Source organism: Buceros rhinoceros, unplaced genomic scaffold, assembly GCF_000710305.1.
Source record: "Buceros rhinoceros silvestris isolate BGI_N320 unplaced genomic scaffold, ASM71030v1 scaffold28659, whole genome shotgun sequence".
Classification (NCBI taxonomy): domain Eukaryota; kingdom Metazoa; phylum Chordata; class Aves; order Bucerotiformes; family Bucerotidae; genus Buceros; species Buceros rhinoceros.
Window position 1 is genome coordinate 1 of NW_010431371.1, and position 18,112 is coordinate 18,112.

An 18,112-nucleotide genomic window follows, 5' to 3' on the forward strand; every position below is an offset into this window, starting at 1 on the left:
TTTATATAAAAATATAAAAAATATAAAACTCATGTCTGTGAATATGATTTCACAAGAATTAAATGGCAGAAAATGAAACCTTTGTACTTTTTTATTGTTGATATTCAGAACGTTTGCCCTATTCCTCCTCCTTTATTTCTTGGAAAATGGTTTCTGAGTGCTCTTCAATGTTTGTTAGAAGCCTATGCTGAAAAATAGTGATGTCTGAAGATTTTTGTTTCTTAACCTAAAGATTAGTCTTATGTAACTGGAGTGCTTGACTTTGTGTTAGATAGAATGTAAAATCTTCAGAACTTTAAGAGGGATGGAATGAATGAAATCAAATTAGGGAAATAAATACTTCATTTACTTTCTTAGACTCCAAGGAAAAGAAAAACACGACACAGTACAAATCCTCCCTTAGAATGTCACGTTGGTTGGGTGATGGATTCCAGAGACCACAGACCGAGAACTTCCTCTGTGAGGTAATATTTTTTTGTTATAGAAAATTTGTTGGCAACGTCATTAGTTCTCACTGCGAATGGAGAATAGGCTGCAATAAAAGACAATTTGTAAACACGGTGGAATCACGAAAGACAACAACGTAGAATCCAAGGCTACCTGGAAGTAGGCCAGCTGGACCCCCTGTGCTCACAGCATTGTTTGTTGATCCATGATACCGTAGCAGCGGCATGATTGTGCTGAAAAGCGCCATTTATAGGACAGAAATACGTTTCTTTTTTACTTCAGCAGTTCCAATGCTTCGCCTTCAGAAGGAGCTCCACTAGCAGGAAGTTACGGGTGTACTCCAAATTCCCTTCCGAAATTTCAGCATCCTTCTCATGAACTGTTAAAGGAGAATGGCTTTACTCAGCAGGTGTACCACAAATATCACCGGAGGTGTCTAATGGGTAAGACGCTGAATCTGCTTCCTAAAATTTAGGTAGAAGTTGTCATCTGATACCAGTTTTCTCCACATCGTTCCTCATTCTTCATTTTTCTCTGGAAAGGAAAGCAAAATTTATTAGATGCTTCTATTACACGAACTCTGCTTTCCATTTAACTATGCATTCCCTGACAAAAAAAATTAATCTCATTTAAACTTAAGTTAGTGGAAGATCTTGTGTGTGTATTATAATGAAAATATTCTGCTGAAAAATTAAAAATAGCTTTATTTTTTATTCCTTTCTTATTTCTTCCAGAGAGGAAACGGTTGGGAATTGGCCAGTCCCAAGAAATGAACACCCTTTTTCGTTTCTGGTCGTTTTTTCTGAGAGATCACTTTAACAGGAAAATGTACGAGGAGTTCAGACAACTTGCTCTAGAGGATGCGAAAGAACACTACAGGTACTCGCTTTTTTTGTGGAAGTTAAAAGCCGTTGGGGCCTTACCATTCATTTTAGTGCCTGTGAAGTTTGTGTATACAACTGAAGAGAACATTTTTAATATGGGCTTCAACTCAAGTTATTTTAATACCAGTAATCTGTTTGTGTATATTCTGTGCTTGGCAGATCAGTAGCTAAACGTGCTTCATTTTCCGACTTGTAATGGGTCCTGAATTCTAAAAAAATCCTGTAACTTGTTGACTGTGACAAGTCAGCTCTATACTAACACTCACAAGATTCTTCCTTCCGTAGGTGAAGATGTTCTTAATCTCATCCAACTTGTTCGAACCACTTCTTGCTTTGCAAAAATACCAGACAAATGACCACAAAGGAAATTCCCACTGCCCCTTTAGCTCTTTGATATTATTCCCTCTGCCTCTATTCCTCGTAGCCAAAGGAACAAGGTAGCCCAATGTTTTGAAAGCCAAGGGGGGAAGTACTGGCTATGGAAATCCTGAAGCTGGGATATGTTGCCTGAGACTGCAGAGTGATGGTCCCTGGCCTGCAAAGGTGGCTTTAATAACACCTCGTGTCTCTGGCTTTGAGCTTTCTTGATGCTCTGTGATTATCCAAAGATACGTTTACAACGAGAAACTTCAGAAAGCTCTTAAGGGGGAACTAAGGTGGCAGAGCAGCAGGAGGACCTAGCTACGCAGGGGCCCAAGGCAGCGCTGGTGACGGTGTGGCAGCCAAAGCCAGGGTGTTACTAAACACCGAGCCAGCAGCCTGGTGCTGGGGTGTGCAGGAGCAGGGAGAGAGTCATGCCCTAAAAGTCAGGTTTCACACTGATGGTGGGTTAGGCTGTTTCGGTCCAACCCACCGTGGTTAGTTTGGTGTTGTAACTGTGTATATAAACAGACTGAAAATGTGAAAGCGTTTGTCTTCGTCTTGTACATGTGTGTCCTGTCTGTAGCTCATAAGTAGAAACTGTGGCACAAACCTGATTTTCCTAAATCAGTTCTGATTATTTGTGAAGATGTTTCAGAACATTGATAGTAGGTTGAAGTAGACTGATAAAAATCGCTGTGAAAAGTAGTTTTTATGAGAAGGGTAAAATGAGGCTATGCCTTTTACTCACCTGCAAAGAGAGACTGAAAACTTGTGTCCTGAGGAACAGGCAGCCGGTGTCTGAGGTTTTCATACCGCTTTGTTCTGTTCCAGGTACGGGTTGGAATGCTTGTTTAGATTTTACAGCTATGGCCTAGAAAAGAAATTCAGGCAAGACATCTTCCAGGATTTCCAAGAAGAAACAAAGAGGGACTATGAAGCTGGTAACTATCACGGGCCAGTCACTGCTCGCACCAGGCTAACTTCAGCTGGGAGATGATCACAGTTCCTTGGCACTGTCTTGTGAACTAATTCAAAAGCAGCTTTTGTTCTTGCTCCTTTTGTCTTACAGTTCTCTTAATTACTCACTGGTAACTCTACGTTTAAGTTCTTAATTAAATCCGCCCTTTGTACAGTGGTAAATTTATTGTTTTCCATTACTAGGTCAGCTATATGGACTGGAAAAATTTTGGGCTTATTTAAAATACTCTGAGCACAAGACTGCAGCCGTTGACCCCAAGCTGCAAGAATACCTTAGTAAATTTAAGAGACTGGAGGACTTCAGAGTGGATGTAAGTTTCAATACCTATTTCAAATAAATATTTGGTATACGAATATTTTTACAACCAAGTGAACTGAGTAACTTCCTTTCACAGAGAGGCAGGTGTACACATCCTGTGCTGTCAGTGGCCAGAAAAAGCTTGATTAAAAAGATTAAATTCAAATGGAAAAAATGCAGTTTTATTCTAGACATTGGTTTTTTGAACCAAAGTACGGTGCTTAGATGTGGTGGCTAAAATGCAAAAAGTCTTAATCTGTTTTCATTGTGTAATGACATAGGGTAGGAAAAAAATAGCTTATTGGTCATCTGGCAAGACTGATGACTTCTAAACCGTTTAAGGGTTTGGCTAATGAATTAATGCCCCAATGGCATTTCTTAGTGAGCTGTGACAGGCATTGTCCTTGCTGAGACTTCGTGCGCCAAATTCAGTGGATCCTTCCTGTAAAACGCTGAGCTCTTACGCCGATTGCAGCGCACGGTGCTGCCGCGCTCCTCGTACCTGGGTCACAGCGTGCTACCTTACATCGTCCTCTACAATCCAACATTTTTTAAGAGCTCTGGCAAACATTTAGGCAGCGACAACTAAGTAAAGCTGTGAGAGCATGCAAAGTCCTTAATACTTTGTGCACTTGCTCTTCCAGCTGAACAGCTGTGAAAGCTTTAGAATGTCATCAGTGAGTTGTGAGTAAGATTACTGGGCCTAACCAAGGGCCTAATTACAGAACGCGCTGTCTGTCTTGATCCTGTAAGTATATGAAATCCCTGGCCGTACAGAAAAACATTTAATGGGTTGCCAATGTTTATTTTCAGCCTCCCATGAGTGAAGAATCTGGCAGAAAGAGACCGGTTGCTGCAACAGGTAACGATTCAGGTCATCGCAGACATCAGTCTAATTCTAAACCGCTTCTTGCCACTAGACCCACGGCTGCCTGCCAGTCCCAGGCACTGGGAAACGTTACCGGTGGGAATGCTGTCCAAGCGTCCAGAGGCCGGAACAACGCTGCCACAAAATCTATAGAAAGTGATGTACCAGAAAAATAGACATAAGCTGAGCTTGCACTCTTGAGAATCAGCTTCGTCACCCCCGTCATCTGGAGATCTTCAAGGCGAGCCAATCTAACACGTGATTAAAAATGTTTGGGAAGACAAAGGATTGGATTATCTTTTCCACTGGATTTATTTCCAAAACACTTACCCTAGGAGAGTCGCTCTTGGGTTTGGGATCATCGGAAGGATCCTAGGGAAGATTCTTTGGCTGCAGTATTGCTTTCCTCGAGCTTTTGTTTACAAAGAACTGCATTCCTTGCATATGCAAAAAATACTTTGGGGATGCCTTACATTTCAGCTTGTATTCCTTAAGAAAGGTATGACAGACCCACGTTATTTACTGTGCTTTCTCCACCCGGATTCTCCCATTCTACGTATTTTACCAAAGCAAAAAACATTACCGTATGTGTAGGATTTTACAGGTAAAGGAGGGATCTGCACGATTGGTTTGCTCTTGAATCGAACAACTGAAGTATGGGTTTGTGCAAAAGCACACTCAAGAATGTGCAGCTATACAGAAATCTGCATTTCTGATTGTATTTAAACACATACCTTTTCTTTTGCAGGGTCTCCATAGTTAGTACTTTATTGAGTATGGAGTTTGAGTGGACATAACTGGGGTAGTTTTGCAGGGATTTCCTTCAGTACTGGTTCTTAACTCGAGCAACTGAAAAATACAGGGGAAAATAAATGCATCTGCTGATTTCATAGTGTCTTAACTTACAGTATCTACAGTTTGTACAGGTTGTTAAAATAGCAAATATTCAAATTCTCAGCTTGGGAGGTGTCTTCACTTGAATTCTCTTATGAAGTACTCTAACAGGAGAGGCATAATTTTTAAAGATATTTTTTTCCCCTCCGTATTTCAAGTAATAAAAATGAGTTTGGAGGGAAACAAAGAGTTCCTTGTAAATCTGATTTTTTGCTTTATTTTGCAGTATCTGAATGAAGTTCTGCTTAAATTGTGCTAGCGAAGCCTCAGTGATTTCACACAGGTCTAAATACAGTTTCACTGAATGTAAGTTATTCAAATACACATCTCTCTCTGTAGCTGAAAGATGGGGATGTCGATAGCCCACACTTTCTCATACACTGCTTTGTTTGTAAAGACTCTGAAAGAACTGAGTGGTAACTCCTCTCTCCCAAGAGGAGGCGAGAATTCCAACTTCCTGTTAGTTAACTGCAGACAGACCTCAGTTAACTTTTAAGTGACAAAGTTAACCAGCACAATTGCCTTAATCCAGGAAGGTTTGACACTGGGGTTCTAAACTTGCATCTGATCTCAGAGGTTTTAACAAGTCCTTTCACTATCCCAGTCATTGTCTCATGAATCTCAGTGAAACAAATCCTGGACGTTCGCGTTGTGAAGGACTGCGTTTAGCAGTTAATACCATTTCAGTACCAGTAGAGTCCTTTGCAAGTGGCCTGTCCACGAGAATTTAAATGAACACATATCAATGCTTCAAGTAATACCCTAGAAATATGCCAAGGTGACACATCTCAATCCAGCGTTTGATCCATGCCTTCTGCTATCCGTGAAAATGATGCAAATGTAAATTTGGATTGAAATTGTATATACCAGTAATAGATTTAAGATATTTCCTTTCACTTTTTCATTGGAAAATGTGCAGATTGAGCTTTCAGTGTGTGTGATTTTGTGATACCTTGACAAATTTTATAAAAACAAACCCAAAACCTCATACTGTTGTATATCAACTTTGTTTTCCCCAGTGTGAAAAAGAACGATGCATGAGAGTGTAAGGCTGTAGAGTTGCATGTGAATGGCTGTTGCCTCTGGTGCACTAAGTCTCGACCTGTTTAAGGCAGAAGAGGTTCTTAGAATGTAGCCAGCTTCCTCCAAGTTCAGTATTGATTTATTTTTGTCATATGACTGGGTATCTGTCAAAGAAAAATAGGACAGGTGAATAGTACTTGACCTGCTGCCTGTTCTGCTGGCCTCTGTAGGTAGAGTTGCTTAGGCAGGCAGTGTCCCTGGATTGAGGTGGACAGAGACCCACCCCTGTCCAGCCACAGGTCTGCCTGCCTTTCAGAAACGCCCCCTTTCCCCTCCCTTGGACTTGAGTCTTCCCTCTCCCGTTACAGACAGGTGTTAAAAACAATACCTCCGTGACTGCTGAGGGCACCCTGAGGCGAGAACAAAACCAGCGAAGTTCAGAACAAACCCCAGAGCCTTTGCTGGCTGAGCAGCTTGTTAAGCAGCCAATCACCTTCCGGTACCTGATATGCCTGGTGCAGAGCCATAGTTTTGTCTTTGAACGTGCTTTTAGACCCTTTTCAGCCAACCTTGACTTTGTCTTCAGCCTGGTTGCATTCTAATAGCAGTCTACCGCTAAATATGTAGCACCTTTCCTTGTCCAAAATGTTCTCCCATGTGCTTATGAAAGATTTTTGTTTAGCTTTGCCTTCATTTCTCCTGACTCTAAGGCCACAGGACTTCACCACAAACACACTCCGAGCTTAATAAATGAACTTCAGCAACACTTCAGTACCGAGTTACTGGATTAGTGAGTTACACTTCATGGAAAATGACAGTTTTGTCCTACAAAAAAAAAATAAAACCAACCCCAAAGCAGAGCCAGGAAGACCATTCTGTGCAAAGTACGAGGTCTCGATCAGCATTTTGTACTATTTGACAGAACAATGCATGTATTTCCCAGAGGAAATAAACCCCTACAACCTTTTATTGCAGAGAAAACAATTACCAAAAGAGATTCAAACAAAGCATAAGTAAGGTTTAACTACTCCTTGACCTTTACATAAAGATAGGAAAAGAAACTGATTTTGCAGGAAGACAACAACCAAGTGTCAGAAAATAGCCTAGATCCAAGAGGTTTGATGTGAAGGAAGATCAGAAGCAGAGTGCCAGACTGGTTTTCCCTCCTGTGTCCAGCTCCGAGGGATAGAAAATTTAAACCTTGGCCAAGGAAAAATGGCTCCTGCTCAACAGAAAGATTCAAACAAGTACAAGCATGGGGAAGGATAAATTCTGTAGTGCAAATTCAAGATGTTCAGATCAAGTAACAACATGGTACTGCGCTTTTTTTTTAATCAAGAAAATTTAAAAATAGCTTTCCTGCCATAATAAAGCTTTTTTGGGAAGCAATGTACAAATGAGGCAGAAGCGCCAAAAAAAAGACTCAAAGTAGTTTAACACTAAGTCTAGTCTAGGAAAACAAGCCATACATTAAACTGGAAAAATACTTTGTTTCTTGAGATGACAATAAATACTCCTTTCAAGTTGCTTAAACAAAATTTAACATTGTCAGTATCAACCTACCTGTCACTTAGTTCACGGTGAATTTTGACCAAGTGATTGACACAGGTGTTACACAGATGAACGCCTCCATGAAGCGCTATAATTGCACTCAAGTTTTGATGGATCTGCTGTTATTCTACATCATTCTTTGTACGTCAACTTTTTATAACAATGAGTGCTACAGGGTGTTTTAAAGCATTTTTTTTTTTTAGGTTGTCAGCATTAAATCACTGGCGACTTTGTATGATGGATGAATGAGGTTAATTTAGATCCAGCAGACATCAAAATACAGGATTTAATCTATGCAACATACAGCTGCCCTAAAAAGAGTTTTGTATTCTTCACAGTTACCATTAAACTGCTTCAAAGCAAAACTCCTCCTTTAGCTATCATGCTTCAACCAATCCTAAATCGTAAAAGTAAAAACTTGAGCAGGTCTTTAAAAACCATTGAAAAGAAACCAAACCACCATCAAAATGTCATGAACCTTCGCTGTGGTTGAGCTTCACTAGATTTCTGCGGTTAGTTACACGGGGAGGCCCAGCCGTTAGGTGATGAGCAGACACACCTCGTGGGGTTGTTCAGCCTCTGCAAGAACTCTCACAAGTATCGTCCAACTTCTGTGGAGAAACGGCTCCAGTTCTGCTGCTAATTCTGCGACAGAACTATTCTCTTCCAAGCTCAGAAGGGAGTTTAAGCTGCCCTCTAGGATGTGTGATGCAGTGGAGGATCTTTGTTAATTTGTTTCACGGATATCACTACAAATCCCTGTCAGTCAGGTAGTAACAAAAAGGAAGGAGTCCCTGGAAGTCAGAGTTTACAGTTCAGCAGCACGTATATATAGAAATCTGTTACTGTAGGCTTGTCCCGGGTGAAATCTGCCAGCGGAGGTACAGGTGTCAGCCAGAGAGCTGCAAGTCGTGAACCAAACAGTGTCACTGCTGTGAATTTAGCAAGCAGATGGAGAAACTTCTGCAGTGTGTTGAGGGATACCCACATCTCCAGCAGCCTTGTCCTATTAGTGCCACAGGACATACTCCTTCTACTGAACATGTCATGACTTCCTAAAATGCTTCTCCTTTATTTTTTCCCCACCATAAATGCAGTGGCATAGGTTTATTCTCTTAAAGGCAGCTTACCTGAGCAAGCCTTCAAGATTCTTCAAAAGCTGGGACTTGGAAAAAAAGGTCATGAGGCCAAGGAACAGCGCTGACAGCGGCAGACCTGTCCTGTTTCCTATCCAAGCCTTCTTCCCCTGACGTGGTATTCCATCATATTCCAGCTCTGCTTCGCAGCTTCCACATAAAGTCTGACAGCACCGTTGGTATTGTACATGCTTTATTAAAATGGTAACTCGTATTTACAATATCTGCAGAAACAATCCCTCCCAAGTCTTGCATTCAGACAGACACGCACACAGACACACACGCGCACGCCCTGTCACTCTGCAGGGGTGTGAAGGCTCGGATCCCAAAAGTTACGCAGCTTCTGGAAGAGGAAGAAGGGTGACTTTTGTGTGTGTTTGTAATTACTTAAAAAGAAGCACGGGAGTATGCGTTTGGCCATCACGATGCTAATTTAAGTATATGTAGTATTAACATATGGCAGTAACACTGAGTATTCCTCTTTTACATTCTATACACAGAATGACATCAAGGTTTTCCAGTCAACAGAACATTCTAACTTCAGTCTCAATGCTGCTTGTAGTGACTATGAAACCACATTTTTGGGGCTGTCCCTTAAAACAATTCAAGTCTATGGAAGCGAAATAAGGCACAATTAATATTTGATTTGAACTGGAGGATGGGAAAAGGGGGGAGAGGCAGGCTTCAGATAATAGTTGTTGCAGAGGAAACAGTTTTACCCGCTCCTTTAGAGAAAAGGAGGAATGTTACCCCCATCCTCATCTACCCAGACTTCTCTTAGAGAACTGAAGTATTCTGCCAGGGCTACTAACGCCCACATACAAAACGAAATTGGAAATTCACATTTTAACACCAGTTTCAGCAGTCTAACCTGCTGATGCTGATGTATTTGAGCACGTCTTTTTTTAATGCTGAAGGAGAAGACACACACGAAACAAGAATCAAACCGTCCACTGAGCTTGAAGACTCACGTCTTTTAGAGAGCTTGTAACGTACTACTTGAAGGCTTCAGCTTACTGATAAAAAGGAACAGCGGGTTTGCCCTTAAATCCCTGGCCCCTCTTCACTAACGAAACCTAACCAGACATTACAAATAAACTGCAACAAGAAGTTTGGCAGCACAAATAATGTCTAGTAGTCAAATTTTCATGTGTGAGTATAGTATTTTCCTTGTACAAAACTGTTGAATGTTTTCCGCAGCAGATGAACTGTACCCAAAGATGCAGGACATTCTGTGATGGGGAATAAAGAGGTTGCAGTTCCGAAGGCCCCTGACTTTGGTTGTTTACAAAGTTCATTCCTGTTTAGTGTGATCCTTGGTGTCCTCCTCATCTGTGTATTCTGATGGTTCTTCCCCTGGTTTTAGGAGTCTACCTACGTAGTCATATTTTTCTGAAAAAGATTTATGATTCCGTTACAATCAAAGACAGCAGAATTTGCTGCAAATTCACTTTTCTCCTACAAATGAAGGTTCTAAACCTCAGTCACAGAAATAGATGGCAATTGATCAGCAAGATCAGCCTCCTTGCTACCACTGCTGCTCACTACCTTCTCTACCCTGAGTACTTTGTTTCAGTTCTCCGCAGCTAATCAGGAAGGCTTTATCACTCGATAGCTGAAAACGCTGCTGCTGAAACCAGCACTGACTCCCTCAGCCTGTTTTCAGTTCAATTAACGCGAAAACGATCTCCCTCCCTCCAGAGGCATACTGCCATACTTCTGAGAGATTACTGCAAGACAAACTTGCTCAACCCTTTACTCCAAAACAACTCTTAGCCCTAATCATAAAATTCCATGGCATTCAAAGCCAACAACCTGGAAGCAGGGATTTCATCAGCTCAGCTGCACTGAGAGTCGAGAGTGAAATTCTGCACTGAAAGAGAATTGCTTTCTTGTATAAAACTACAGGACTGAAAAAAAACTATACTGGATATAGTGGAATCTTCTCTGTGGAAGAAAGGCCTGAAATCCCTGGTCTTTTCCTAAGAAACTTACATTGCATTAATGTTAACTGTCAACATCTGCCCCAAGCCCAGATCAGTCATTTTTATTAAAAGCATTTTCTTAAGATAAAGATGTGCTGCTCGTTTGAGAATTTACCTTTAAATTGCATTTCCCACTCTCTTACACTTTCCATCTGTACAGCATTTAAGTCCGATAGGTCATCATATTCATCTCTGAGTGCATCTTTATCTAGACAGAAAGTTGCTAGTCCTCTGGAGGCATCTCTGCCAGCAAATATTCCATATGGACCCTCTGAAAACAAAAAGACAAAATCAATACCTTCAAATCTGTGTTTATGGTGACCACTCTCAGTTCTTTAAATAGTCTGCCGAAGCCATACATTAAACTTCTGCAGTGATGGGAGCAGCAGTCGATTCAACGCCGCGGCTGCTCGACATTCAACAGCACTGCAGTTCAGTCTTAAGTATCACTAGGAGATCAAGTCTGCTGAGATAGGCTGAACCAGGAGAATAGCTTTGAAAGGATAGCTGGAAACATCCCTGTCATTTGATGCGAGTCAGTTTATGTAAATTCCAAAGCGACTGGAGGCTGGAATTCAAAAGCAACGCACTGCTATTTAACAAAACGGAATATTTACAAGCCAGGCATGAATAGAAGCAAATTGTATAGACATCTTAATTAGAAATGCATTGAATTTTATCAATACACAGAACTTCAGAATGCTCATTAACAATTTCACTTCGCTTGTAGAATCACCACAGCTTTCTACAGACAGTGCGTCTTTCGACACTTTTCTTACTTCTGTGGAAATAACCCCACTTATGCTGGGCAGCAGACACCCATGCACGTATCCTGTGTTGTTCTTGAAAACTGCACAAATGTTAAGAATGTAAAGCACCTACTTCCTTTGTCCTTTTTGACTGATGCAAAGCAGCACAAATACGCTCAAAATAAAATTTTGAGCAATGACTGTCAAGTAAATATTATTACTAAGAGAACTGGATGATTGGCAAACCGACAACTTGCAGGATGAGGCCCGTTGCTGGCTTTCCCAAATTCTAATTAATCTACAGAACTTGAAGCATATTTTTATCTTAAATTTTCTTGACCTGAAACCAAATACTTTAATTCAGCTCAATTAAAAACAAAACAAAAAACCACTTTAAGATTTTCTGCACCAACTGCAGCAGCTAAGCAGCAGGGAAATGCCCAAGGCCGCCTACAGAGTGATCACTGCTTGAAGATAAATACGCCAGAACCTCTCTCTGCCTTACCTCTTGGATGACGACAGTGGCCGTCAGCCTGAAGAAAAGGCAGCACCCACGGCAAACAATGCACACAGGCAAGTGCAACACACTGTCCTTCACTCTCCCCACTGCCTGCGGTAGCACCTCAGACTCCTCTGCACCAGGAAGAGCCACAGGGAAGCATTCAGAGAGGTTGCTTTCCTCCCAGGCTGCTTGCTCCAGCCACCACACCTATCTGCTCCTGTAGGCACTGGCTTCAGGGTTGAGGCCAAACGCCGCAGGAAGAGCTCCTGCAGCAGGGAACCCAAGTACTCTACTGATTAGAAGAAACTATTCCTCACCAGAACTGGTGTTGTCTCTCCACCCCGCAGTGCTTGGCATTGTTAAGCTGCTTACAAACCTGAGAACAGAAGGGTGTCTTGTGTGCCAAAGACAATTCCCTTGTCTCTCTGGAAATAAACCAACTGATTTATAAGCAAAATTTCACAAGAAGTACCTGTCAGAGGAAGAACTATCAACTGGAAGCTCACACTGTACAAATGATTATTGTCTAAAACTACAAGGTTGAAAAAAATGATTAACAGCATCCTTATGCTTGTCCTTTCAGATATTTGGCTCCAGGAGCAGCATTTATGCTAACTACCTCTGGAATCAGAGACTCCACAGAAACCAAGTCAAGAGGGCTTGTGAACTCTTATCTTTCCTATTTGCATCCTAAATTACGTTTATTTGAAAAACAGGGTTCAGAGACTGAAATCAAAAGATACTTAGCCTACGCGTTTTGCATGCTCAGTCATCTCCCGTAAAACAGGGTCAGAGGTACTGATGGCCATCATCTGCAACAACTTAAGAGCTTCTTCAAACGAGAAGCCTTGCAAGCCTCACTCCACAATAGGTATCATTCAAGTGGTCTAGTTTCTGATGTTCTGAATGAAGAACACAGCTCTTTTAAAGACCACATGCAATCAGTAAATCCTTAAGAGCAATTATAAAGTGCTACTGAACCTCCCCACCAACCATATTTTGCCCCCAGTTTCTCAAACAGGTATGTCCATAAACTCCACTAGCCACTTGCATCACGTTTTGCTAACCAGAGTTAGAGGAGGACGCTGTTCCCCCTCCCTTCCATCCTGCATTTAGCGCTTTATGGAGTTTTGCAGCACTGAGATGCAGTGAGATGCCACCTCTTGGTCCACCAGCTTGATTCCGATTATTTCTGTTAAAAAGAGAATTACAATTGTATTTATCAGTATCAAGCCCTGAACACCCTTACATCTCAGTAATATGCCTAGGTGAAAGCAAGAATGCTTTCAGAATGTGTGTTTGCATTAAGATAAATGGATGCAGAATTTCTGCAAATCTGTTGTAATGTCAGATGAGAAACCATCAAACCAGGTCCGAGCATCGACAGAATGCTAACTAGTAAAAACCAGCCTTTGGACTTGGTAGGCAGCATCTCAGGTTCCAGCTCTGCAAACGTGTCCCATTCTTTAATCCTTTACTCAAAGGCGAATGCTGAATTATGATTATTTAAAAAAAAGTGCAAGCCTGCCTCTATCCAATGGAGGACTGCTAAAGCAGAAGTTCAGAGATCTCAGTATGAGAAACCTACTTCAGGATGTAAAGCTTCCATTCAGGTACTTCTACCCAGAGATTAAGTACAGCATTTCATATTATTATGGGATACAGGACTGGGGTTTTGCTGTAAGCCCTAGTCTATTACCCACTTTTTTATAAATACTGATGCAACAGTCTGAAAAAGGTATTTTGCCTATCAATCAGATTATCAGATTTCATTGCACTTGGAGAAGCCTCCAGGAAGGTGCCAGCAGAGAGAACCCTGGGGAGAAAATACACTTCAAGAACATGATGATTCTGAGGTAGAGACGTTAGTGCAATCCTAGACATACTCCCACGGAGTTCTTTTGATGACCAGAAGCAGTTTACTCTGCAAGCCCTACCCATAGTCCCTCTTCTCTTTCCTTTTGTCTGCATCTATTTAGACTGGCTCCTGTTGTAAATTACTGATCGCACAGTGACATGATACGTGTCCTGAAGGGACTGCAGACGGAGATGCTGTTGGCATAGGCACATACACCACACTGATTTTTTGAGACCCTATCGCAAAATGTCAGTGGTTCTCTTTTGCTGCACCACCAAATTAGCTATTTCATAGTCAAGTATTTCTTCAAAAAATTCTCCTCCCACTCCTATCTGGCATCTCTCAACAACAAAAGGGAAGTCAGGGAAGTGTCAAAACCCATTAAAACACGTCTGCTACATGAAGGACAACTTTGTTCCTTGAAGAACGCTTTCCTTCCCATCGCTGCTTTCACACAGTAAAACACGGTATTTCAGAGCCTTTGTTTATTTTAGTGCTGAGACCAAACAGTGACCAGGACTAGCTATTTGCCTGTGTATCAATCATCTCCACATCCATACCACCGCATTCATACACCGCCTTTCTCCCCTGTGTAAAGTCCTCCTTTACCTTACAGCTCTACCTTGCATCAAGTATGCCCTCCCTAAACTACAACGCACGCAAAGTGTTTCTACCCACCACCTGCAGATCCTCACCTTCTTTCAGAATCCGGTTAAAAATCTGGCCACCCTGAATTTGACGTCTTGTTCCAGCCCGACATTCACCTTTATTCACAAATGAACCGGGCAGCTTGAGAAGTGGCAAAATCAAGCTTCAGCCAGTAAAAGCACGTTTCCGATTCCTGCACTCAGGATTTCTGCATCTCCTAGCCCTGGTTTGGTTCTCAGATGAAGATTTCTCTGTGTGGATACCCTAAAACAGCAGGTGAGGAGCAATACATTTAACATTCAAGCACTGCGTTTACCATTTGGAGCTATGAAGCTGTCCGGGCTGAAGTTTTTATCTGGAAACACTTGCTCCAAAATGGGCCGCTTTGGCCAATACTTCCCCCAGCAAAACCTATGCTGGTGTTCAAGTTTTGAGTAGATATTCTTGGTTTACCAAAAAGGCTACCTGACCATTTCCGTTCTGTACTAGTTTTGCGGAACATCCCAGACTACTGCTCCAAGACTACGTACACTGAACTTTGGATTGCTCCAGCTGTCAGCGCAGGGACTGCATCACAGACAGCCGCGTGTGGACTTGATATCTAATGAAGTGATTGGAAATCTAAGAACTGTTCTCACAACGCCCAGACAAGTTCTCTGAAGAAGCCACAGAGGTTAACAAGGTTCAGTTTTAAAGCAGCTTTGGTTTCTTCAAGTAGTCAAAGGCACTTGCAAGCAATCTCCAAATACACAAAGCATACCAGAGGTTCTTTGCATCTGTGGGCTTCGTGCAGCCGCTGGAAATTGAACCCAGTTTTTCTGAAGCTTAGAAACTAATGGACAACATTCCTTAAACTGCAGAGAAGAATAAAGACTCGTCTCTCCTTTAATGTAAGTTAAAGGAGCAAAGGGAGTCAGGCCACAAGTTATTGACAGCTGTGCTCCTCTACCACTTCCTATGCCAAATCAAAGCGAAATCTCCACTCTCTGTCTAAAATTTTCCATCTCAATCCCGACGAGAGTTTGTTCAGTGTTGCATCATTTATAAGGGAATGAAAAAATGACAAATTAGACAAAGCTACTTTGAGATGCAGCTTGAAAGCAGAAGCTTTCTAATAACATTTAGCACTGGGAATTCAAGGTGACATAATTGTAACTTTACTGCCCCAGATTTATGTGAAAGGAAAGATGTGGGTCAATTTTAAGTTACAACTTGCAGAGAAAGTAAGTGTTCTTAGGAGAGCGATCCACAAAGTCCACGTGCTAAGGTGGGAATTGCTTAGAAAGAGGGGTCTAAATGTGACTTCTTGGGCACAAGATGAGAGGTCTTCACCCTGACGGCAAAGGCAGTACTGCCTTTAATCAGAGGTGTGGGAACTCGCACCAGTACACGTGTATACACCTTTGTAGTTTTACTACCTCTGGTAGGAACTTAGCTTCTCTATCCGGAAACACTTTCTTTGAAAAGCTGAGTCCCAGGGCGAGACGCACCTCCATCACGCAGACAGTACGGAGCTGACGAACATCAACAACACAGAGAAGACACACACCTTACACAAAGCACTTCTTTCCTGCCAGTCTTACCCTCCGTGCTTATCTGTAAAGCCCCCGCCTGTCGTCTTCTTAAGATAACGCCACCCTTAACAGAATTCTCCAGAGACAACATGTGTGATGTCCCTCCTGCAACATTTCACTCTAACCAAGATGAAAAGCATCAGGGCCATTTTTAAAGAGACCACCGTGTCTCTTTGCGGTTTCCAGCACTCCGTTCCAAAGGGAGTATAACAGCATCGGATTATTTTTGTACAAATGATGGGGGGAAATGACAGCTGTTTACTACAGAATTTTTTCAAAGTATTTAACATCACAAATCACCGTTCTTAACTGGATTTGCAACATGAAATAAAGGTAATTTTCTCCTCATGAAAAATGAACTATGATGGAAAGTTTTGCATAACAAACTATTACTACCACCTCATCTAGTCCTCTTGGCAAACTGGCAAGCAGAAATCTTCATGACACACTGAAAGACAAGAGTGGGATGAGAAATGAATTGACAGTGACAATGTATTGCAGCAAAGGAAAGTCAGGAGATGGATTTTCTTTTAGAATCATGAAACATTAAGAACCAAGAAGTGACGTGGAACAGTTGTATACGCTGGATCGCATACAATCTTGCTTTGTCATGCTCAAAGACATACATTTTTCACAACTGCACAAAGTATATGTTAAGTTAGTCAAAACCTTTTTACAGCATTATCTTCGCATGCCAATCTAAATGCTACATACTGAGATTTGCTAACATTGCTTTAACCCTTACTAGGCCCTTCTATTGACCAATACACTACCAGGAATCTTGATACAAACAAACATGAAATTAGATGTTGTGATAATTGAAACAGTAAAAAACGTCTCTCATTATAAGCCTATAAAACCCACACAGGAAGGAATTAATCATTAGACTTTAAGGTAAGTCATGAGATATGAATACAGATGGGGAAATCACCCCAAAACAGCTTCTCTGAAATTCTGGTTACATTGTATTTTTAATAGCGAGCTGCTAATTATTTATTTGTTTTAGAGATTGCAGGTGATAAAGGAAAAGGCAATTAATTAAAATTAATAACCAAGCAAAGCATTCTAGGACACTTACTCATCTGGGCACAAACAGAGGTGTTATTTGATACAACTAAAAAGTGAAGTGTTGAAACAAAGAGTATAGGTGCATTGGAAAAGAATTTGGAAAGTAAAGGTTTACATTAAGAGTTCAGTGTAAGCATGTTTTGCATTAAGAGTTAAATGCAAATGTTCAGGAAGTGACTCCTGGAGGCCCAGACAGGTAAATGTGTCATACAGTATTTCTTGCTCTTAGCTAAAATGCATTAGACATACCAAAGACTAACAGGATACCGATGAGATAAAATGTGGAAGGCCTAAAGAAGACAGCGTGAGAAAAAAATTTTGGAAAACATTTCAATTAAATGTTCAAGAAACTGATGTTTTCAATCGTGGCTGTTTGAAAGGATGACTGCAACAGTCAGTTTTCAGAAATACCTTAACTGTGTGCATGTAAAAGGCTCTTCCATGAAACAGACCGAAGTGTAACAGGATTCAGTGGATGGAAATTTAAAACCAGGAGAGAATCTAATAAAATCAGAAGCTTGGTGGGAATTTTAATAGAATCTCAACTGCTGGACTAGATGACAACTCGGTGTACTTTCAGCCCTATGCTATAAGGGACACCTTTGCATCCAAACTACACTGAAGGGAAAATCAGGAACAGACGTTAATCTGTCAGAAGCCTTCTGAGACAGCCACGTTACTCGGTGTTAACCCGGCAGTCAAGACATGCTTACGGTTTCATAGTGAGCTCTCAGCCAATGTTTTTGCAGACTTCAAAGCTGAAGTACTATTTTGCATTAGTAGCTCAACAAAATACAGAAGGTTCACAGTCCAAGATCCTGCAATGTCAGCAAAGCCAGTGCCCTCAACTGTTTCTCCTGTTAAACAAAGCTTGGCCATGGCTTTGTTGGTACGCTTTGCATTTCTCTTGCTACCCTCCACCCATAAGACATAAAATTACTGAGAGAACTGCTGTGGACATCTGGCCACTCTGACTGAAGTCCTTCTGAAAAGGTCTCAACCAGCTGTAAAAGACTTTTCCACCTAACTTCTCACATCTCTTAAGGCCTGCAAACCACCTACTAGCCTTTTTTCTTTTCAGCCACAGAACAGCTGCAAGAGAACATTGCCTGATGTGCATCCATACAGGGATACATCAGCACGATTCAAAAATCCTCACGGCTGGCAGAAAACACACAGCTGATGACACACAGGTTGAGCAGCACCACTATGCTAAGGCGCACGGTCCCAAGTAACAGAGATCTGATGGACGATGATGATGTCAGTTCTGTTATAAAAAGGCAATC

At 41.5% G+C, this 18,112-nt stretch overlaps 2 protein-coding genes across 2 annotated transcripts; one reads left to right on the forward strand and one right to left on the reverse strand.

Annotated features, from left to right (window-relative positions):
* Nucleotides 1-357: 357 nt before the first annotated feature.
* On the forward strand, nucleotides 358-4,014 carry LOC104499858 (la-related protein 1B-like; the record flags this gene model as incomplete). Its single annotated transcript, XM_010143420.1, has 6 exons — nucleotides 358-464; nucleotides 730-890; nucleotides 1,182-1,326; nucleotides 2,526-2,635; nucleotides 2,856-2,983; nucleotides 3,784-4,014. Coding segments are annotated over 6 exons (882 nt in total), but the record flags the coding sequence as incomplete, so codon positions are not given.
* Nucleotides 4,015-8,618: 4,604 nt separating this feature from the next.
* Nucleotides 8,619-15,680, reverse strand: LOC104499859 (membrane-associated progesterone receptor component 2-like). The gene is made up of 4 exons (XM_010143421.1): nucleotides 15,603-15,680; nucleotides 14,232-14,325; nucleotides 10,543-10,698; nucleotides 8,619-9,834 (listed from the first exon to the last, which is right to left on the reverse strand). The coding sequence occupies exons 1-4, from the start codon at nucleotides 15,678-15,680 to the stop codon at nucleotides 9,737-9,739; spliced, it is 426 nt and encodes a 141-aa protein (XP_010141723.1). The 3' UTR covers nucleotides 8,619-9,736.
* Between the last annotated feature and the right edge of the window lie 2,432 nt (nucleotides 15,681-18,112).

Coding starts and splice junctions, on each gene's coding strand:
- LOC104499859 (XM_010143421.1), bottom strand. CDS start 15,680: ATGGAGGTGCGTCTCGCCCTGGGACTCAGCTTTTCAAAGAAAGTGTTT. Junction 10,699..14,231: donor TAACCGGATTCTGAAAGAAG/GTGAGGATCTGC, acceptor TTTTGTTTTCAG/AGGGTCCATATGGAATATTT. Junction 9,835..10,542: donor GTGGGAAATGCAATTTAAAG/GTAAATTCTCAA, acceptor AATCTTTTTCAG/AAAAATATGACTACGTAGGT.